The sequence below is a fragment of the Catharus ustulatus genome, chromosome 28 (genome assembly GCF_009819885.2).
Source record: "Catharus ustulatus isolate bCatUst1 chromosome 28, bCatUst1.pri.v2, whole genome shotgun sequence".
NCBI classification, from domain to species: domain Eukaryota; kingdom Metazoa; phylum Chordata; class Aves; order Passeriformes; family Turdidae; genus Catharus; species Catharus ustulatus.
The window spans coordinates 5,630,591-5,653,216 of NC_046248.1; the positions used below are offsets into that span (position 1 = coordinate 5,630,591).

At 44.8% G+C, this 22,626-nt stretch overlaps 1 protein-coding gene across 3 annotated transcripts in view; it reads right to left on the reverse strand.

Annotated features, from left to right (window-relative positions):
* Positions 1 to 22,562, reverse strand: part of DRD2 (dopamine receptor D2) — a 32,413-nt gene extending 9,851 nt beyond the window's left edge. The window contains exons 1-2 of one of the 3 annotated variants that reach the window (XM_033081571.1): positions 22,255 to 22,562; positions 3,298 to 3,601 (exon numbers count right to left, since the gene is read on the reverse strand). In XM_033081571.1, coding sequence (XP_032937462.1) covers positions 3,298 to 3,570 — 273 coding nt within the window. In that variant the 5' untranslated portion in view covers positions 3,571 to 3,601; positions 22,255 to 22,562. The remainder of the gene's footprint in view (positions 1 to 3,297; positions 3,602 to 22,254) is intronic. The other 2 variants (XM_033081574.1, XM_033081572.2) reach the window with 2 other exon arrangements.
* Between the last annotated feature and the right edge of the window lie 64 nt (positions 22,563 to 22,626).

Sequence of the window (22,626 nt, forward strand, 5' to 3'; positions counted from 1 at the left end):
ATGGTTTGGGAGAAGCTGGGAACTGCAGCAGTTCTTTCTCTTGGTGTTTTCATTTATGTTGGAGAACCCTCCAAAATTTGGGTGTAAAAGATCTGTTTGCACCAAGGCTGGGGGGTTTTTTTAAGTGTTTCATTTTGATTTTTAGGCCAAGCTTGTGACACAAAACCTGGAGAAAATTGTCCCAGCTGGTAGATCAAGGCAGCTGTGGCTCCTGAGCAGCCCCTGCTCGTGAAACCAGAAAAAGGAGAGAATTTTGCATAATTTATGGTTTATTCTTCTGCCTTAAAATTCAAGGGATCTGAGTGATTCTTCTGTCTGGACCTGAAGGAGAAGGAGCTTCTCCCAGCATCAGCCTCTGCTTCACTTGGGGGGTGGTAAAAAAGGAATGGGATGGGATGGGATGGGATGGGATGGGATGGGATGGGATGGGATAGAATAGAATAGAATAGAATAGAATAGAATAGAATAGAATAGAATAGAATAGAATAGAATAGAATAGAATAGAATAGAATAGAATAGAATAGAATAGAATAGAATAGAATAGAATAGAATAGAATAGAATAGAATACCCAAGTCCCAGAGGCTCCCACCAGCCCGGGGTCACGTTAATGAGCTCTGGGCTTCACGTTCTCTGAGGGCCATGAAAACAATCATTAACTCCAGTGATAATTAGCGTTGTGTCAGTGGGTTTGTTTTGCTTTGCATCAGGGCTCACTGATGATGGCTCCTTCCCCTGCTCTCCTCTCTGTGTTATCATCCCCAAAGTGCCTGGAAATGAGCTGGAAGCTCAGGATGATTTTGTGCTGAAGGCTGAGGTGTGAAAAGCGATTTTCTCCCCTTTATTGGGATATAAAAGCTGTGGATTCCCATCCTGTTTCCACAATTGCCTTCCTGCAGCCCTTCAGAAACAGGGCTTGATTGCTGTTTTTTATTTTGGATTGCTGGATTCAACGATCCTTGTGGGTCCCTTCCACCTCCACAAATTTCATGTGGTTTCAGTGTGATACCATGGCAGAGTTTTGAAGACAAAATTGGGGTCCTTTCCCTCTTGGCCCCGAATTTCTGGTGCAGTTGGGCTGTGGGGTTTCAAGCTACCTGCTCTCACATGCATCTCCTGGAAGAAAATGGCAATTTCGGGAACAAAAAAGCTACAATTTCAGGAACAGGGGGAAAAAAATTGCAGTTTCAGGGAATGAAAAAGCCTGCATTTAGGGAATGAAAAACACTTCTGGGGGATTTCAGGAGGCTGCTTTCCAAGCTGCTAAACCCTCCCCATCCTTCCTTAGCGCAGTGTGAAAAGCGATGTTCACTTTCCTGGTAAATTTGAAAAGGTTTACATTAAAAAAAAAAAAAAAAAGGAGACAAAGACAATAAAGCAAAGGGTGAATAGGCCGGGTGCTTGGCCTTCAGCCAAGAGCACTCCCTAACTCAGAAAACACTTCTTTAAATGCATCAACATGTTGCATATTCATAGATCCTCATGCATTATTCAAAAATTCCTTTGAGTTTCCCCAGCTTGCTTCCCTCCCCCATCCTGTAAATCAACATTTATTTTATTTCTCCTTTTGGCTCCATCCTGTGGGCACTGAAAACAGAGATCAATAAATTCCTTCCTTGGGAAGGAGTCTGTCCATCCTTATCCAGACAGGATAACACAAAAATGTGAAGAATTTCCTGATTCTTTTACCATTCTCTGAGATAGTTTTGTGAACAAAAGCTTTTTACATCACTGTGCTATAGTCCAAGAAAAATACATTTATCACACTGATATTTCTAAGTTTTGTTAATAGCAGAACTAAATGAAGCTATATTCACCCAGTAAAACTTTCCAACATTACACACACAGCATTCATTTTAATATTTGCAAAAAGCCAATAATAGAAATTTGTGTAAGAGCCAAAACGAGGGATGGGGGACTCCAGACTGGCTCTTTAAAATGCTGTTTATTTGTATCCAGAGGATACAGCAATTTATTTATTATTGAAAATGCTATTTATTGTATCCAGAGGATGCAGCAATTTATTTATTGTTGAAAATGCTGTTTATTGTATTTAAATGATGCAGCAATTTATTTATTATTTAAAATGCTGTTTATTGTATTTAAATGATGCAGCAATTTATTTATTATTAAAATGCTGTTTATTGTATTTAAATAATGGAGCAATTCACTGGTCAAGGGTGACAAGACCCAAGTTTCAGCCTACCAGCATCACCTGTAGGTTTGTCTGAAGCCAGCTCTAGTTCTGGTTACAAAGCATTATTCACTTTTCTTTTAATACATAACAACCAATCAGTAATTCACTATTACCTGTGGCCTATCAGAACTACTGACATATTCATGTTACTGTCCTCCAATCACAAAAGTCAGTGTGTTACAGTTTATGCTAAAAGTTGTTGTTCAGTTTTCTCACAGTGGAAAATTCTGAGACCTTTTTTCTATTTGCAACATTGGCTTTCTTGCTTGCCTGTGAAATCTTTTTGCTTGGTAAAAACATTTTCTGTTTGAGGTGGGTTTATCCTTTGCTCTGAGCCACAAAAACCCTTCCAACTCACATGCTAACATACCCTTTGCCTTCTTATTACCCAGTAAGGCTCAGCAATTCTTCTATATCAAAACTTGCTATCATTTCTATTCGTTCTCCAGATTCCACTTTCCAAGATCTTTCTGATATACACACATCTGTGCTGGGTTACAGTGTAAAGATGTGCCCAAAGTATGGATTCTGTCACCAGTGCTGAAACCAGCTGGGGCAGTGATCCTGATCTCTGTGTGGATATCTCCTGTTAATGGCCAGCTGTTAAAACAGCTGGGGCAGTGTTCTTTATCTTTTCCACTCCCATCCTCCCTCCAGGAGATCTCTCCTGTTCATGGCCATTCAGTCCCAGGGCATGGCTGATAAAATTCCATCATCCCATGGGGAGATGCTCCACCCAGGGGGAGGAGCCAGGCATTTCCTACCAGATAAAATCTGAGATTTGGAACACCAAGGCAGCCTTTACCCACTGGATCCCAGAGGACAGGAGCTACCAGACCTTTCTACAGGATCACAGCTTCAACAAGAGCACTTCATCTGCACTGCCCCCACACCCTGACAGCGGGGTGTCAGCTTGTGTTCAGAACTGGCAGTGCTTTTCTTTTTGTACTATTGCATGTATTTTATTTTTCTCTTTTTTCCCTATTAAATTATACCTCTGACCTGGGGTCTCTCACTAGTTTTGCTTTCAGACCAGCACGGAGACCTTCCTGTCAGCCCCTATAAAAACATCCTTACCCCACGCAGGATTAGGAGCCCTTACCTCCAGGTACACCACCCAGGGCATGCACAGCGTGGCCACCAGCAGGTCAGCCACAGCCAGGCTGACGATCAGGTAGTTGGTGGTGGTCTGCAGGGCTCTCTCCCTGGACACTGCCATGCACACCAGGACGTTGCCAAAGACGATGACGAAGATGAGGAGGGCGAGCAGCACGGCGTAGTAATTGTAGTGCGGCTTCTGCGCCGCCTCCGAGGCGTTCAGCGCCCGGCTCCAGTTCCTGTCCCCGTCGTACCACGAGAGGTTGAGGGGATCCATGGGGCTCCCAGTGCCGGCTGCCAGCTCCACCCTGGCACACAGGGGTTGGGGAGGCCGTTGGGTCAGCGTGGAAAATAAAAAAATGGAAAATCAGGATTGTGCTGCCTCACCCCCTGGAACCTGCTCTCCCTGCCCTGGGTGAAATGAGGGGCTGGAAATGGGGTGCAGAGCTGGTCCAGGAAGGGATTCCAGAAGTTGGGTTTTATTTCCAGTTCACCCCAGATTGCTGTGTCAGTTATTTTGTGTTACAGTTGAGTCAGGCAGAGTGCCTGGGATTTTTTGTCCCCTGACTCCCTGTTAGGTGTGCACAATTCAGGGCAGAAGTGCCATGGCCAACTTTGTTTATTTTCCATGTGCCTCATGGGGCTTTGGGCTGTATTCCTTTTATTTTTTGCTTTTGCCTTTTCCTTATTATTTTTCCTCCAGCAGTGAAATAAATAAATATTAAATCCCAAGACCTGAATAGTGACAATGATGGAACTCGACAGCAGCAGCTTTGCAGCTTTTTTTTGCAGCAGCTTTTGCCTGTGCCATTGCCCCAGTGAGGTGACAATGAAGGGGGACACGGTGGGGACAGCACTGCTGCCACCCCACAGCCCTTCCTGGCACTGGGAACAGGATTTTCCTGCTTTTCTTTGGAGGATCCTGTCACCACACCAACACCCCCCAACCATTCCCTGGTAATGAACACCCCTCCAAAGCAAAAATTTTAAAAAAATGGGATTTCTGTGGAGTACAGAAGCTTTGGTGTCTGTTTTACCCACTGTGAGTGGATTTTGGACTTCTCTGTCCCTGTGCTGTCACAAAACCCTGCAGAAATTCAGAGGTTTGTGTGTCATGAACTTGAAACTCAGACCACAAAAGCTCCTCTGGTCTGAGGGAGGTGAACAAACAGAGCTGGAGGAGGATGTGGAGCATGGAGGGGAGCTCTGGGTGTTGCTGTTTTGGGGTCTCTCTCTCGTGCCAGGATATGAAAAATAAATTCCAGTTTGCAGTGAGACTTGCAGGATGTTTGGCCGCTGGAAAAGGATTTTCCTGGCTGTGTGGGGAGGAGATCTCAGCCTTGCTCACTGCAGAGCTGCCAGGGATGGATATTCCCACACTACACCTGTGACCCTCTCACAGAAGGGATTTCCACCTTGCAGGAGCAATTTGGGTTCCAGTTTGAAAATCCCTTCAGTTCATAAATCATTCCAGACCTCTCCATAACCCAGTGGCCAACAGCTGGCTGGGAACACCTGAGCCTTCCACAGAGACCTCAAATTGTGCCAGGACAGGTTTATGTTGGATATTGTGGGGGGAAAAATCCATGGAAAGGGTTGCTCATTCTCCCAGGGAGGGGAATCACCAAAAGTGCCCAAAAACCTGTGCAGGTGGCTCTAGGGGTGGTGCTGGTTTGACTTTAGCTTTTCCCACCTAAACAATTCCACGTTTCTGTGGCCTCATCCCCTGCTCAGCACTTCCTGGGATCGAATATTCCACATTTCCCAACGTGGCCGTACTCTCAGACACCCCAAACCAGGGCCACTTAATTCCCTTCCTAAAAGACAAAGTGACTTCGATTTATTAATCCACGTAAGTGATCAAAATAGCAAAACATTTGCAAATATCAAATTCACCTGGGAACAATGGTTTCTTTATGTTTCACTGAGCTTTTGTGTGCTTTTCTCATTCAGAGAACAATTTGGATAATAATCCTTGGAAATTTGTTGCATATGGGTCCTTAATAGCTGATAATTCAAAAAGTGTCTGTCTGACAGTGCTATCAGCAGCACTTGATAGCTCTACAAATGTCTTCTTAGGAGCTGTCAAAGTGTCAGAAATTAATTAAATGTTAGCTTCTGTGACTCAGAGTGAAGGGGAAAAATCAATGCTAAATACAGCAACAGTTTTTTCTCTTCTCCTGTTGCCCTTTCATAATGCAAAACTATCTCGAGGAGGCAGAACCATGCAGAAAATGCAGGGTGGGACAGGAAAAAAAAAAAAGCAGGGACATGGGGAAGAGTGAGGTGTAAAAGGGATGGAGGGGTTTGAGAGGGGCAGGATCAGCCCCTTGGGCCTGTGCTGGTTTTTCTGAGCCCTGACTCAGGAATAAAGTTGGCTTTGAAAAGGAAAGGGCACAGACAGGGAGATGGGCTCAGCAATTCCAGCCTTTTCCAGGCAGTTCCAGCTCCCTGCTGGAGCTGGAGGAGTAATTACAGCTCATCTCTTGTGTCCATTCATCAGGAATTTACTCAGGGAGGCTGTAAAAATCCCTGGATAATGTAATCAACATTTCCTTTCATTTCCTTCTCTATCTCCCTCAAGATTTTTTTTTCTTTAAATAGAACCATTTTCACAGTAATCATTTTTGTCTTTATATGCATCAGTTAAAAGTTCGTGTTTGAATGTTGTACAAATGAAAAGATTTGGTGTTTCTATTTTTAAAAGCAAAAAGTTTTAATTTGGGAAAATGAAACAGAAAAAAAAATTCCAAATATTTTGCATGAAATAGGATAACTTAAACACCAAAACCTAGAAATTAAAACTGTGATCACACAATTAAAGTACACATTCTCATGGTACAAACTACAGCTACATGGACAGCTCTGTTAATTCCCAACTTTGCAAAGTTTGAGTTTTCAATCCTAAAAACCTTCTTTTCTCCAGCCCCAGAGCTGGCATCATTCAGAAGCATTTTTGGTGGCCATTAAGGTGTTTTGTGAGTCTCTCAGTCCTGCTTTGAGGAGCAATTTTGGATTTTAGTGCTGACAGTTCCTCAGCAGAGAAGAAAGAAGCTCTTAAAGAGCAGGCTGGAGCAGGGGGGGCTTTTCCCTGCCCACAAAGCTGCATTTTCCTGGGAGAAAGGATCAAAAACACAGGGAAAGGCACAAATAACACCTGGCTCTGGCCTTGCTGAGGTTTGAGGGAGAAAGAGCCCAAAAAGGACCAAATTCCCTCTGTGAATTAACGGCAGCAAAGCCACTCTAATTCCCAGGCAGAGCCCCCGCAGATTTGCAGCGTGGCTGAGCTAATCCAGAGCTGGATTTGCTGCAGGGTCAAGGGCAGGACAGGGCTGCAAGGTTGCAGCGTGGGCTCAGCCGTGCAGCAGCAATGCAGCAGCAGCAATGCAGCATCCTGCAGTGAGGGGCTCTGCTCCCCAGACCTGCTGGGAGCAGCTGCAGGGCAGGAATCTGCAGCCAGTGCTGAGTTCACAGCTGCTCTCAGCCCCTGCTCCTTTGCAGAGGGAAAGCTCTGAAATGTTCATTTTCTGTGCCAGTATTTCAGTGGATTGTCGAGTTGTGATGGTGGCAGAGGGGCAGGAAAGATCTCCCTGGGAAATGTGGGGTGTTCCCAGCCCCACAAATCCCTTTGTGTCTCTGGGGTGTTCCCAGCCCCACAAATCCCTTTGTGTCTCTGAAACCTTCTTTCCCTCAGGAGCAGCAAGGGTAGAACTCTGCTTTTGGTGTTTTGGTGCTTGCAAACACTTCCAGCAATAAAATCCTGGCAGGGCTGGTGCTGAGGAGAGTCAGGCACTGCCACTGGGGAAGATTTGGGGCCAAAACTTCAAACAGCTTGGGAACCCCCCAAGGCTTTAATTTAAGATGAATTCTGGATTTTGGGGTGAGCTTTCCTCTGCACCCCAGACACAATTTTGGGACCTAACTCCATTTTCCAACAGGGAAACAGCAGCCAAAGCCCCCAGTGACGATGCTCCAGAGCAGCCTCTCCCTGCTGTCCCCAGACTGATATTTGCTGCTTGCCAGGTTGGTGTTTGCTGCTGATTGCTGCTGCCCACCAGGCTGCTGGGGCTGCTCACAGCCAGATCCTCTCCCAAGGCTCGCACAGAAATCAATGCCTAAGTGGAATTTGCACGGAACGCTGCCTCCCTGAGTGTTGTTGCTTTCTTCTGGAATTCTGGAATCAATGGGCCATGGGAAGCTGTCAGACTGACATTCTCCCTGTCCTCGAGATGTTTGCTGGGCTCCTCTGAGGATGCAACACAGACACTGCAGTCAAGGAAAGAACATCATTTCTTTGGAGAAGAGAGGAGGTGGAAAAGAAAGGGAAGGAGAAAAATGTTTGAGGAGGGGGGTGAGGGGAAGCATCTTGTGGAGTAGTTTCACTGGTTTGTTTTGTTGTTTTTTAAAATATTTTTAATGTTTTTTTTAACTGCTGTGGTTCCTGGAGAGCAGGGAAGGTGTGGCACAGCTGGCACTGAGTGGGAACCTTTTCCTCCCCATTCCTGCTCAGGTTCAGTCTCTGCAGGCATTGAGGGGAGGAGGAAAGTGAGGAAAATATTGCAAATCCTGCCTTGACCTGAGAGCTGCTGAAAAAGCCCATCCTCTTCCCTGGGCTCCTGCAGGAGCAGCTGACACAGAAATCACCCTGGTGGCTTTAAATAAACACAACTCCCCCGGGCACTGAGTGAATGCAGCAGGGAGGTGACAGGGGAGGTGACAGCTGTGACTGAGGGCCTGGCAGTGATCACACCTGAGTGTTCCTGCCCTTGGAGGGGCACAGCTCCTCTTTGCCCTCTGCTCTCCAGGAGCAGTGAGCAGGAGGTTTGGCCACCTCTGCACCCACAGGGGCAGAGTTGGAGACGAAAATCCAAAAATCCTGGCCAGCCTGGGGCTTTTAGGGGGCTGAACTCTAATTTCAACACTGCAACCTTCACATCTATCAAAGCAGCAGTTCTGCCATCAGCTCCTTCCAAAAGCCTCTTGAAAATCCTCCTCCTCTCCCTTTCTGCTGGCTCCCCATTCCCCAGATCCTGTGCTGTGCAAGGTACCAAATGTGCATTAATTGCAGCTCTATCCAAGGCACCAAAGGTGCATTAATTGCAGCTCTATCCAGGGTACCAAATGTGCATTAACTGCAGGTCTATCCAAGGCACCAAAGGTGCATTAATTGCAGCTCTATCCAAGGTGCCAAAGGTGCATTAATTGCAGCTCTACCCAAGGTACAAAATGTGCATTAATTGCAGCTCTATCAAAGGTACCAAAGGTGCATTAATTGCAGCTCTACCCAAGGTACCAAATGTGCATTAATTGCAGCTCTATCCAAGGTACCATATGTGCATTAATTGCAGCTCTACCCAAGGTACCAAAGGTGCATTAATTGCAGCTCTAGCCAATATACCAAAGGTGCATTAATTGCAGCTCTAGCCAATATACCAAAGGTGCATTAATTGCAGCTCTAGCCAATATACCAAAGGTGCATTGATTGCAGCTCTATCCAAGGTACCAAATGTGCATTAATTGCAGCTATTGCTCACTTCTGATTCAGAACCATTCCTGCTAGTGCATAATCTCTGATTGGATGCTGTAACTGGTGTTCACAGTGAGCACCCAGTCCCAGTTTTCCCTTCTGAGCTCTGGGCAGGGCTCTGTGGGTGCCCCCTGAGTGCCCCACCCCAGCTGCTCTGGCTGATGCCAAGATATTTTCTGCTCCCAGCACTTCCCTGCCTGACAACCCCAGTGCTGAGAGCTCCCTGCTGCAGTTCCAGGCTGTATTCACCCCCTCCCAGGCACACAGACCCTCCTCTGGAGTGCAGGGAGGCTTTCCTGGCTCTGGGACAATCCCAGTGCCTTGTGGCTCCAGAATTTCAAGGGTTTAAGGCAGATTTCACCATTTGTGGTGTTGCTCCTTCAATCATCCCTATTTCCCTATGGGATTTTTGGCTGAGTTTGAATTTGTCTTGCAGGGAAGAAGTTTTTTCCCAGAGCCTTTGATGGATGATGGACCAGAGCCTCCCCAGGACTGTGCTCCTGCCCTCCCTGAAATCCAGAGCACACAGTGGGCTGGACCCTCTGCAGAGGATGTCCCAAGGCTGAATTTCTCTTGGAATTCCCTGCCTGCTGCTTTCAGACCCTCTGACAATCTCACCTTTCCAGATTTCTGAGCAAGCCCTCGTGGAAGGGAAGAAGAATTCAGAGCTGCCTTCCCTCGAGGGGGAGCAGTGCTCCTGTGACTCCCTTTAACCTGCCCTCCTGCTGATAAAAAACGGTTCCATTTTTAAAGGAATCTTTACAATTGAAGATTATGGCCCTGTCTTCAGTCAAGGTCTTCAACCAAACATGGTTTTAGCAGAAATCCTCCCATTTTAACATTTTCTTTCTTCAGTCAAACCCAGGAAATTCAGCCAGGAGAGGTCGCAGGGGATGGGTTTGTGTGGTTTGGGGTTTTGGCCATGAATAATCATTTTAGGAGCAGTTTGGGGTATAAATAGCTCCCTCCAGCAGCAATCTCCTCCCAGAAAAACCCAGCACTGCCCCTGCCCACCTGGAATTCAGGGGAGGTTTGGCTGCTGGAGCAGAGCCTCGGGTTCCTCCTGTTCTTTGGGAATCTGTGGGTGAATCAGGGCAAGCTTTGACCTCTGCAGCATTTGGCAGAGGATTTTTTTTCAAGCTGGATCTGCTCCAGACTCAGCTCACTTGAGCCCTTCTCAGCTGGCTGGAGAGGATGGGCAGGAAAGGCTTTTTAAAAACCATTTGTGGCTCTGTGCTTTCAGCTCTGGACACACAACCAGAAACTTTGGGCACATCTCGATGTTGAGTGGCTCAAGGGGAGATTTATTCCTCCCCTGTGCTCTCACACAGGGATGCTGTCCAGCCTGGAAGATATTGGTTCTTATTAAATATTGCATTGCTATAGACCCAACATCCTGTTCTCCACAAAAGCCCTTTTTTTCCTCCTCATAATTCCTTTATCTGTATCCTAATGCCAAATCTCCCTGATGAGATCTGAGCCTCTGACTAATCTAATAAATTCCCAGCTCCATGAATGCTGGTGATCTGTATTCCTGTGGAATCTGTGCAGTGTTTGAGATCATCCACCAAAGTCTGCAAATAACCCTTAATCAGTCACAGAGCCAATTGTGTTCTTTTGGAGGAACTGCAAAGGTTGAATCTCTTCACTTCCCACCCACCTTAGTTATGTACAGAAGTGGCTGAAATTTGAATAAAATATTTACTTTTAAGTACTGGATAAAACATGGCAAATTTTTTTTCCCCCCATTATTTGTTTTTGTCTGTTTAATGTTCACATTTTGGTACTTGGCATTTGAAGTGTAAAACAATTTAATTGCAGAAATAAACTGTGTTAATTCCTTGGCTGAATTCCTTTTTGCTTCCCCTCCAGCCAGACTTCCCATGTTTATGCAGCACCTGGCACAGGGATACTGCAGCTCTTGGGTCCTTCAGCCTCACTTTATTAAAAGTAAATGATAATAATTCAGATTGAAGCCATCAAATATTTGCCCTCCACTTGTGTCACCGAGCACTCGTTGTACATCTGCTCTTCCACTGCCACTGAGCTTGGTTACAAAAATGTGTAAAAATCAGCGAGTTCCAGGGAGAGCTCTTTTCTTCCCCTTCCCTTCCCCCCTCTTTAACCCAGATTTGGGGGAATTTGCCCCAAATAATCCCCGAGATCTGAGATCCTTTGAGCAGCCTCGATGAGGATGTGTCAATCAGCACTGGCTCCAAGTGACACTTCCTGCATTTAAAACTCCAAACACATAATTAATTATTAATTAATTATTATTGTCCTGTCCCTCATAGGCTCCAACCTCACAGGGAAGGCTCCCAGTATTCCTCTGTGAAAAACACGTTTTACTGTTTTGGTAAAATTTAAAAGGTTTAATAAAAAGATAATAGGAGACAAACATAAAGTAAAGGGTTATAACAGCCAGGTTTCAGAATTCTCTTTTAAATACACTTCACAATACATTAATTTGCTGTATATTTACAGTTCTTTATGTTTAATAAAAAGTTTTGGGAATTGTTTAGTATGGTTACTCTTTGGGTTTGCTTTTTTAGAGTATGTGTGTTTTGTGGCTTGTGGTTTTAATTTTTTTTTAAATTATTTTTTAATTTGGGTGGTGGCTTTGGTTTTTTGTAGTTGTTGAGTGTTGACAGTTGTTGTGTTAGCTGCAGGGTTTTATTACACGTTTATGGCTGTTATTTTAACTAGGCAGGTAGTTTTAGTATACTATTTTGAAAAAACTTACGTTTAACTTTTGCTATTAAAAGAAAAAACTTATATCCATACAAAAAATCTATTTTAACATTATACATACAACATTTATTTTAATAATTGTGAAAAGCCAACAGTATGTTATGCCCTTATAACATCCTCCACCCAGTTCTCCTCCAGTCTCAAATCCCAATGACCTCTGATCATTCCATCCCAGCTGTTCCAGTGCTCCTTCAGCAGCACCTCTGGCATTCCTGCAGCAGGAGGGAGCAGGAATTCCTGCAGCAGGAGGGAGCAGGAATTCCTGCAGCAGGAGGGAGCAGCAGCACCTCTGGCATTCCTGCAGCAGGAGGGAGCAGGAATTCCTGCAGCAGGAGGGAGCAGGAATTAATCCCTGCAGCAGGAGGGAGCAGCAGCACCTCTGGCATTCCTGCAGCAGGAGGGTGCAGGAATTAATTCCTGCAGCAGGAGGGAGCAGCAGCACCTCTGGCATTCCTGCAGCAGGAGGGTGCAGGAATTAATTCCTGCAGCAGGAGGGAGCAGCAGCACCTCTGGCATTCCTGCAGCAGGAGGGAGCAGGAATTCCTGCAGCAGGAGGGAGCAGGAATTAATTCCTGCAGCAGGAGGGAGCAGGAATTTCTGCAGCAGGAGGGAGCAGCAGCACCTCTGGCTCTGGGTTTGCTTTCCAGCTGTGCTGGCTCAGCAGCTGGGGCTCAGCAGCTGCTCTGGGAGCCCTGGGGCTGCTGGGGCTCCATGGCCAGAGCTGCCCGAGCTCCTTGGCCTGGCCTTCCCCAGAATGGGTCATGTCAGAAGTTCATAACATATTATTGGCTTTTCACCACTATTAAAATTAATATGTATATGTGTGTGTTGTATTGGCTATATGTATAATGTTGAAATAGCTTTTCTGTATGAGTTTTTTTTCTTCTAATAGCAAAAGTTAAACATAAGGTTTTTTTAAAAATAATATGCTTAAACTACCCACTTAATTAAAATAACAGCCCATAAATGTGTAATAAAAACCCTACAACTAACACAATTATCAACACCAACTGCAAAAAGCCAAAAGCACCACTCAAATTTAAAAATAATAAAAAAAATGTTAAACCACAAGCCAAAAAACACACATACTCTAAAAAAGCAAACCCAAACAGTAGCCATGCTAAATAGTTCCCAAAAACTTTTAACTATAAAAAAATCCCTATAAATATACAACAAATTAATGTATTGTAAAGTATATTTTAAAAAACGTTTCCAATATTAACAGCTTACCAAGCACCCAACCATTTTAACCCTTTACTTTATGTTTGACTCCCATTATCTTTTTATTAAACCTTTTAAATTTTACCAAAACAGTAAAACGTGTTTTTCACAGTTCATTACCTTTAATATCTGCAATATTTAATATATTTTACATCTGCAATATTTAATATATTTTACATCTGCAGTACTTAATACCTTTTATAGCTCCAATTCTTAATACCACTTACATCTGCAATATTTAATATATTTTACATCTGCAACATTTAATACCTTTATCATCTGCAATACTTAATACCTTTTATATCTCCAGTACTTAATAGCTTTTACATCTGCAATATTTAATATATTTTACATCTACAGTATTTAATTGAAAGGGGCTTACAGCTGGTCTGTGAGCCAGAGAGAATTAACTGATAAGGATTATTTCTGAAAATAATTTTACCAGGGCCAAAAAGAAAAGAAGAAGATGAGCAAGAAGAAACCTGCTGCTGAGAAAAGCATTTTTAGAAAAGTTTTATTAAAAACAGTGGTGGAAACTGCACCAATAAATGTTGTGTTAATCTATTGTAGCCAATGAATAAAGTGTAAACTTTGTAAAAGGTATAAAAAGCAGCTAGCTGCTATAATAAATAAATATTTCCTTCTGAAATGTAGTGTGTCCCTTTGATACCTTTTATACCTGCAATATTTAATTATTTTTATATTTCCAATATTTAACTACTTTTATATTTCCAATATTTAATATCTTTTACATCTGCAATATTTAACACCTTTTAAACCTGCAACATTTAATACCTTTCATATTTGCAATATTTAATTCCACCCTCATCGTGTCCCCGCTCTGCTCAGCTTGTCCCACCCACAAAGCCCCAAATTTTCTTTTTTTTGCTCCTTGTTTTGCCACAAGAGCTCACGTTCCTGGCAGAATTATTGCTCACTTCAGTTTCCCTAAGAAGGAAAAACCCTGGGGTTTTTTTCTGTGCATTTTGGGGAACATTTTTCCCTGCCTGGCCTTTGGAATTGTTTGCCTGGACAATCAAACTTCCCAAGAGCAGAGGGGTCCCACACAACATTTGAAATTCTCTCAGGCTTAGTGAATTCTGGTCCTGGGAGGATTTTGCTTCCATCACGTGTGGCACCACCTGTTTTCCAGGTGAAATTATGGCTATTTTCAGGTGAAATTTTGGTTATTTTCAGGTGAAATTGTGGCTATTTTCAAGGTGAAATCATGGATATTTTCTAGCTAAAATAATGGATATTTTCTAGCTGAAATCTTGGCTATTTTCAGGTGAAATCATGGCTCATTTCCAGATAAAATCATTACTACTTTCAAGATGAAATCATTACTATTTTCAGATGAAATAATTACTATTTTCTATGTTAAATCAAGGCCACTTTGCTCATCCCTGAGCCAAAATGTGACAAAAGTGGTTTAGGGTTTTCTCTTGTTTTCACCAAGCAGAAGAAGCCAGACTGAATTTATCTCATCAAATCTTCATTAAAATTCAGACTACAGCTCCTGTGTGGAGCACAGCCCAAGAACAGATTGGATTTCCCAACTGGAAAATAATTGGATTTTCTTGCTCAGTTCATGATTTTGGGCTGCCCAAAAAAAAAAACCCCAAACCTTGGAAAGATAAATATTTTCTTCCCACATTCCACAAAAATTTTTGGTAACATCACTGACAAATCCCCAGCCAGGGGAAACATTTGAACCTTCAGTGCTGCATTTTTGGGCTGATTTGAGGAATTCCTCTCACTCTGCCCAGCCCTGGGATCACTGCTCACTCAGCTGCTGCTCTCCTGAATTTTATTTGACTTTATTTTAATTTTTATTTATTTTATTTCACAGTCAGCAGAGTTTCCAGCCCGTGGGAAGTGCACACTGCATCCACCATGAACAATTCCTAACCCAGTGACCAGCACAGTGAATTCCATTTGATTTCCATTTTCCTCTAATCCACAAAATCATTAGCAGGGCTCCAGAAATCCATGAATATTCCCCCTGCTTGGCAGGGAGCAGATTTTCCTTCACATGGAGCTCCAATGTTTTTAATTAAGGTGCTGGGTGTGAGTTATTGTGGAAGTTCAGGCAGGACTAAACCTGGGGCTGTTTATTCATCAGGGTAATAAATAATAAAGAATAATAATAAATAAAAGGCACAGGGTGCAGAGAATAAAATCATGATCTGAACAGAGGTGCCCAACTTGCTGAAGGTGAAACAGGCACAGAAACCCAAGAAAACCTGCAGGTCATCCTAAAATAAAAAATAATAAAATAAATATTCTCCTTTATGGGATTTTATGCTGGAGCCTGTGGTTCTCTCCAGGAAAGAATCCCCCAGAAATCAGGGATGGGATTTCTCTGTGATCAGGGCTTGCTGGTGTTCCTGGCACTTTGGTTTTTTTCTGTGGCATCAGGAATCAGACCCACTCTTAGTGGTCACTGTGTTGTCCCACCTGACTCATTAAAGATGTTTTGGAATGATATTTTTGTGGGAAGCTGAAAGCTGATGGACATATTCAAGTTATTGAACTCTCTCTCTAGTAGTAATTCTGGTAAACACGGTGCATTGGCAATAAACTCGAAATTGTGGTAATTACTGTAATTTAATGTATATTGCCGTGGTTACTGTAAATGTTGGGACCAAAGGGCAGTGCCAGGACACCCCCCCTGAGCCCAGATGTGAACCTGAGCCAGATGTGCTGGCAGAGGAATCAGAGGTGTGGAGAACCCGTAAGAAAAGCAGAGAATTTGTGCAAATGCTGCCTGGCTTTGGTGTGATGGGAGCAGTTTGGGAATTCTCACCAGCCCTGCCCCTTCCAGCCCTCCAGAACCAGCACTGGCAAATCAAAATCAGATAATAAGATGGTTTTTAAAGTGCTGCCTGATCCCAGCACATTCCCTCTATGTGCACACTTTCCTTGGTGACAAGGACAGGAAAATCTGCCCAATTCCCTCGGGTCTTGCCCCAGAAGTGTTTGTGCCACCCAAGCTCTGCTGTGCTGCAGCTGCTGCGCTTCTCAGAATCCTTTTTCCTCCAAAAGCTTTGGCTCTGAAACCCCAGCTGGGACATGAGGGGCCAGGACAGGTCTGGGAAAGGTTTTGTGTGCCCTGAGCACCTCCCTGCTGTGGCCCCATTTGGGTCAGAGCCCTGGCTCTGTCCAATTTATAATATATTTATAATATATTATATTATTATTATTATAAATCATACAATAATAATAATAATAATAATAATAATAATAATAATAATAATAATAATAATAATAATAATAATAATAATAATAATAATAATAATTAATAGTAATAACACTGACCCCCTCCCAGGGATCCAGCAGTCAGGGAGGGAGCCCTGCAGTTATCCAGGGATGGAAATCCATGTGGGTGGGAGCTGCAGCCACCAAAGGGGCTGGGATTTACTCTCAGTCCTTGTCTTCAGTCTGGAAATAAATCCAGAGGGATCCCCCAAGCTGGCAGCTCTCTCCCCAGCAATTCCTTGGAAATACTAAATCCTGCTTTGCATCCCAGTGCTGAATTTGAGGGGAAGGCTCCTCTCTCAGTCTGGATTTCTAGAGAAGGAGGACAAGCACAAACCTGGATCCACTGGTACCTTATGTGCCGTTCCAAAATAAGAATAGCAATAATCATAATCGTGTTATGCTTTATAATAATCACTGTAATGCTTTATAATAATAACTGTAATGCTTTAATAAGCCCCAGTTTGACAGCACAGGCCCCAGGCACGGATCACAACCTGCCTGACAAATGAAAATAAACCAATATGCAGGACTCCACTCACATGGAAATTCTGATGTCGACTTCTGACTCCCTTGTAAGTGAAATTAAAAAAAAAAACCCTCTCATTCTTACAGCTTTGCCATCAAAGTGCAAATAAGGAGCTTTACACATGCCTGGACATGGTGGGCTGAAGTACTGCTGTAGTATTTGTTATAATCACCATTTTAGCACTCACAAACACATTTTTAGAGCATCCATAACCTCATGGGGGTGATGAATGATTCATGTACTGGGGCATGAGTGATTCTTCCTGTTCAACAATATGGATGGCAATGTTGGGGGGGTGTTTCTATTTTTGAGGGCTTTTAAATTAGCAAGTTCTTTATAATTGTGGCTTTTCAAGCCCGGGTGACTAAAGTTCACCTCCCAGATCTGTGTGGGGACGTCTCAAGGGGAGCAGGGGCTGGAGGGGCCCTGTGCCCATCTCTGGGGTGGCTGCAGGGATGGAGACAGGGCTGGAGCTGAAAGGTGCTCAGAGAAAACAGAGCAAATGTTGGGCATCTAATTCCAGACTCCAGTAATCCCAGAGATAATCACATTTTTCTCAGCTGTCATACAAATATGCAAAAGCTTGGAATAAGCAGATACAAAGGGGCTGGGGGTCAGAGAGTTCTTGTTGCAGGGAATCTTAATTTGCTGAAGCTCCAGATTGCCTGGGATATCAAAATAGGACGGGGTTTATAGACAAGCAGTTTGCAAGGTGCCATATTTTAGGTAATAGCTCCAAGTTCTGTGCTGGAGTGTGTCAGCTGCAGCATTCAGGGGAGCTGATTGAAAAACCTGAGCTGCTGCTGAAGGGTTCATTTCTCTCCCTGGAGCTGCAGATTGCACAGAGCACTCTCAATGCTGCCGATTTTGCTGATCCATCCCCAGCGCTGGCACTTGGCAACCTGGGGCAGCGAGCACAATCAAATATTTGTATTTATGTGTGGATTTATCAGAGCTTGCAGGCCCTGGGACACCTCACAGAGAAATTTGGGATGAATGAAAGCAGCTACACGTGCAAGAGGATGCCCAGCACAGAGAGTTTCTGTCACTCAGGTGACTCCAGGCAGCTCTGTGGTTTATTTGTGTCCCTCTGAAATGGGAATTGTGGCCATCCCTGAGCTGGGGCAGCCCTGCAGGGCTCTGAGCTCTGTTCTCACAGCTTTTATTGCTCCTTGCAGCCTCTCCCTCTCCCCAGCGCTCCAGAACACATAAGGCTGCATTTACATTTTCTGAATGGACTAATCATGGCTCTCTGCTTTGATAAAGAAAGTGCAGCCTCCCACATAACCACATGGAAACCAACAGGGAAGAGTAAACCAGAAATAAACCCATTCTGGGGGGTTGAGAGAAAAATACCCACCAGCATAATTGGGAGGGATGTACAGAGAAGCAGCAACTGAACACATAGTCACATCTTCAAAAAAAAAAAAAAAATTACAAACCTAAAAATACCCAGGTGAAGGACAGCGAGAGAAAACATGATTGAAGCAGAACAATTGGGAGAGGAGTTAATAGTTATTAGCAATCGCTGCAGATTGAATACAGGTTGGTTTTGTAACAGCACCAGGGATGATGCATCTGACAGGACTTAAACAATTGCCTCCCCCTTCCCCAGAGGATCTCGCTGGCAGCACCCTGGCACTCCCTGCTCAGGCTCCCTGCTCCCCAGGGGCTGCTGAAAGTTTTTATTTGTGAGAGGCAGCAAAGTTGGGTCCCAGACAGAGCTTTCCAAACCTACATTCCAAGCTTTAATGCATTTTAACCTTCATCCCACTGTATTTTCTCTTTAAAAAAAATTCACCCTGGGAGGCCGAAGTTCCACCAGCTTAGTTCCACCAAAATTTTATCCAGTTTTGCCTTTGCCTGGGCAGGAGGGTGGGAATGGAGCAAAGTTTGTGATGTTTCTGCAAACACTCCCCCACCACCCAACTGTTTGCTGTGCCAGCCTGGTTTCTGTGCATTTTTTAACAATCTGTGGACTTCTCCCCCTTGGAATTGCAATTCCCCAGTGCCTGCAGCGTTTGGGAGGGTTTTACATCCAGGCATCCTGTGCAGGTTTGACAGCTCAGAGTGTTCACTGTCCTGCACCTCCTGGCACTGGAATATCAGCTCTGGGCACGGGGGAAATCCAAACCAGTCCCAGATTTCCTCTGTGTTCACAAGGAATTTGTGCACAGAGGGTGAAATTGGAAATGAGTTATCCTGAAAGGATTGAGAGGGGCGTGAGCCAAATCCATCCTGCTCGTCACTGGAGAGCTGCAAACCCTTGGAGATCAGTGTTCTTCAGAGGGTGTTTTTGGCTGTTGGTTTTGGTAATTGTTACAGAATGAATCCTTGTAAATTCAGGATATTCCGTGGTTCCATCAGCCTGGCTTGCAAGTCAAGATCTGAATTAACCAGAGGATGGGAGGGTGGAGATTTGCTGATTTAGAGAGAAGGGTGGGTTTGGGGAGGAGAACACCCAGGGAATGGCACTTTTTGTGCCAGGCCTGTGCCACAGAGGGGGAGCAGCTCTGTCACAGCTCTGAGCTGCCCAGTGAGGTTCTGCTGCTCCAGCTGCATTTCCCAGCAGTTCTGTCCCTGCCCAGTGAGGTTCTGCTGCTCCAGCTGCATTTCCCAGCAGTTCTGTCCCTGCCCAGTGAGGTTCTGCTGCTCCAGCTGCATTTCCCAGCAGCTCTGTCCCTGCCCAGTGAGGTTCTGCTGCTCCAGCTGCATTTCCCAGCAGGATTGTCCCTGCCCAGTGAGGTTCTGCTGCTCCAGCTGCATTTCCCAGCAGGATTGTCCCTGCCCAGTGAGGTTCTGCTGCTCCAGCTGCATTTCCCAGCAGCTCTGTCCCTGCACAGTGAGGTTCTGCTGTTCCAGCTGCATTTCCCAGCAGCTCTGTCCCTGCCCAGTGAGGTTCTGCTGCTCCAGCTGCATTTCCCAGCAGGATTGTCCCTGCCCAGTGAGGTTCTGCTGCTCCAGCTGCATTTCCCAGCAGCTCTGTCCCTGCCCAGTGAGGTTCTGCTGTTCCAGCTGCATTTCCCAGCAGGATTGTCCCTGCCCTGAGCCCTGCCCAGTGAGGTTCTGCTGCTCCAGCTGCATTTCCCAGCAGTTCTGTCCCTGCCCTGAGCCCTGCCCAGAGCTGTTCCAGCCAGGGAGAGGAGCAGCAGTCCCAGGCACACCCAGCAGTGCCATGAAGGCAGAGCTGAGTGCCAGGGCCAGGCAGGAGGGTGGCTCTGGAGCAGATGAAGTGCACTCTGTGTCCTGCTGACTGCCACAGGGGCACACAAGGGGCACACTGTGCCTCTGCTGACACCAGCGTGGGACAAATCCATCCAAACAAATCCATCCATCCAAATCAATTCATACAAATCAATCCATACAAATCAATCCATACAAACCAATCCATACAAATTGATCCATACAAATCAATCCAAACAAATCAATCCATACAAATCAATCCATACAAACTGATCCATATAAACCAATCCATACAAATCAATCCATACAAATCAATCCATACAAACCAATCCATACAAATCAATCCATACAAATCAATTCATACAAATCAATTCATACAAATCAATCCATAAAAACTGATCCATACAAATTGATCCATACAAATCAATCCATACCAATCCATCCATCCAAATCCATCCATCCAAATCAATTCATACAAATCAATCCACCCAGATCAATTCATACAAATCAATCCATACCAATCCATCCATACAAATCCATCCATACAAATCAATGTATCCAAATCAATCAATCCAGATCAATCCATACAAATCAATCAATCAATCCAGATTGATCCATATAAATCCATCCATCCAAATTAATGCATCCAAATCAATCCATCCAAATCAATCAATCCAGATCAATCCATCCAAATCAATGCATCCAAATCAATCCATAGAAATCCATCCATCCAAATCGATCCATAGAAATCAATCCATCCAAATCAATCCATGCCCACAGCCAGGCAGGCTCAGGGTGGTCTGGGCTGTGGGAGCAGTGTCAGGGTGGGCACAGGGGACACTCTGTGCCCCCCCATCCCATCCAAACCCTGCCCAAGGTGTCCCTGCAGGGTGGCAGCGGCACAGGGGCAGAATGTCACAAAATGTCACATAAAACCCCCTAAAACACACCCACACTGACTTTTGTGGGGTCACAGGCTTCTCTCCAAAGCCTGGAACTTGAACATTTCCTTTTCCAGGGGGACAGTGGAGCTCTTTTCCTGTGTGCCCATGGAAGTCAGGTGGAAATGTGGAAAGCAGGGCAGATTTTACACAGCAGCTCGTAAACCAGTAGGAAATTATTTTACAAAACTCTTCAGAAGTGAGGAAGGAAGGCTTGAATGTAACAGAATTTCTGCAGCATGGAAAAGAAGTTAAGGGGGGGAATAACTAAAACTACAGCAGTCTTTACTTGATGGAGTCAGAAATATTGCCAAGAGATTGCGTTTTCTTCTGGATTATTACAAGCAATTACTTCAAAAGAGAGAAAAACCAGGGTTGTGAGTTCTTAATACCACTGTGTGTGTAAAGAACAACAATTCCATGAAACTCTAAGCATGTAGGAAACCCAACCCACACGTTTTGCATGTGTAACCTATCTGACCAGCTCTGTTATAAACCTGGTTATTTATAAAACAGCCCAAGCTGTTTTTCTTTTCGACTTGCATGCAACTCGAGGAGCAGTGATTCATTCTCCACATGCTGGAAACTGCAGCTCCATGCCTGGCATGTGGGGAAGTCGGGATGAGAGAGAGACTTGAGAATTACAGAGTGGGGATGTGTTATCTCGTGTAGAAACAACCTACAGACAACAACTTGGACCAAAAATACTCCAGCACTGAGCAGGACCCAGCACCACGCTGGGGTTTGGTTCCCTGCCCTAAAGCCACACTCTGCACTGGTTTCAAGAAGCTGGATGGAGCTTAGAACTAGGGGAACAATGGAAAAATAATTAAAATTGAAACAAAGGTGACTGCAAAGCTCACACAAAATGTGCTTGCAGCATTCAGAGAATTTCTGAGAGGTTTCATTCCAGGGGCTCCTGAGGAAAGGGTGGCAGATCTCTGCTCGTCTGGGGAGCTTGTTCTACACCAGGACTGCAGCTGAGCACTGAGTCTGAGAGGATGCCAGTTCTGCCTTACCAGATGTGATAAAATGAGTGTGGTAAGAGAAGAAAAGAGTGTTTTCCCTCAAATAATTTGAGTTAACGATCTAGCTCCTTGGGGAACTGGAGTGTACCTACATTATATCCTCTCCACATCCTCCTCCACTTCTCCCTGTCACTCTCTCATTGTGTCTGTGAGAGCAACGTTAAACATCAAACTTCTAAAAATGAGCCGAGCTTCTCAGCAGCTCCAAACGCATTCAGTGACATAAGAACTCTTTAGCATACAATAACAGCTGTTTGTTGCTTTGCAGTGAGTGCTTTAGATGGAGAAATGAGACAGCCTGAATTTCATATTGAAAAAACTGTTCTCACTTCTTCTCTTGAGGAAGGGAACAGCTTAATGGATCTTTCTGCTGAAGTGACAAATATTTTCCTTTTTCTGCTGTCTTTATTTACCTCTCTAGGCAGTGGTGATCACAGCAGCCGCCGCTGTCTGTGTTCCCTCTCCGGGATATTCCCAACATTTCTATTTCTGGAGGAAAAGCACAACACCAATCTCTTACCTTCAAGCCATACGAGTCCCTCGAGCAGAGGTGCGAGTGCTTTGTGCCATGTAAATCCAAAACGCCACAACTCTCCACCGTGGCTTTGCCCAAGCTCTCCCAGCCTTTCAGGCGGACTTTTTGCTGTTCAGCACTCACGCACGGGCAGGGGAGCGAAAAGAAAGGAAATCACCTGCCAGCCGGGAGCGGTGCAGGTGGAACCCGCCGGGGTCAAACCGGGGCTGGGGAGGGGATGATGGAGCTCAGGGGATGGGGAAGAGAAGCGGCTGATGGAAATTCAGGGATTGGGGAAGCGGCTGATGGAGTTCAGGGGATGGGGAAGAGGCTGCTGGAGTTCAGGGGATGGGGAAGAGAAGCGGCTGATGGAGTTCA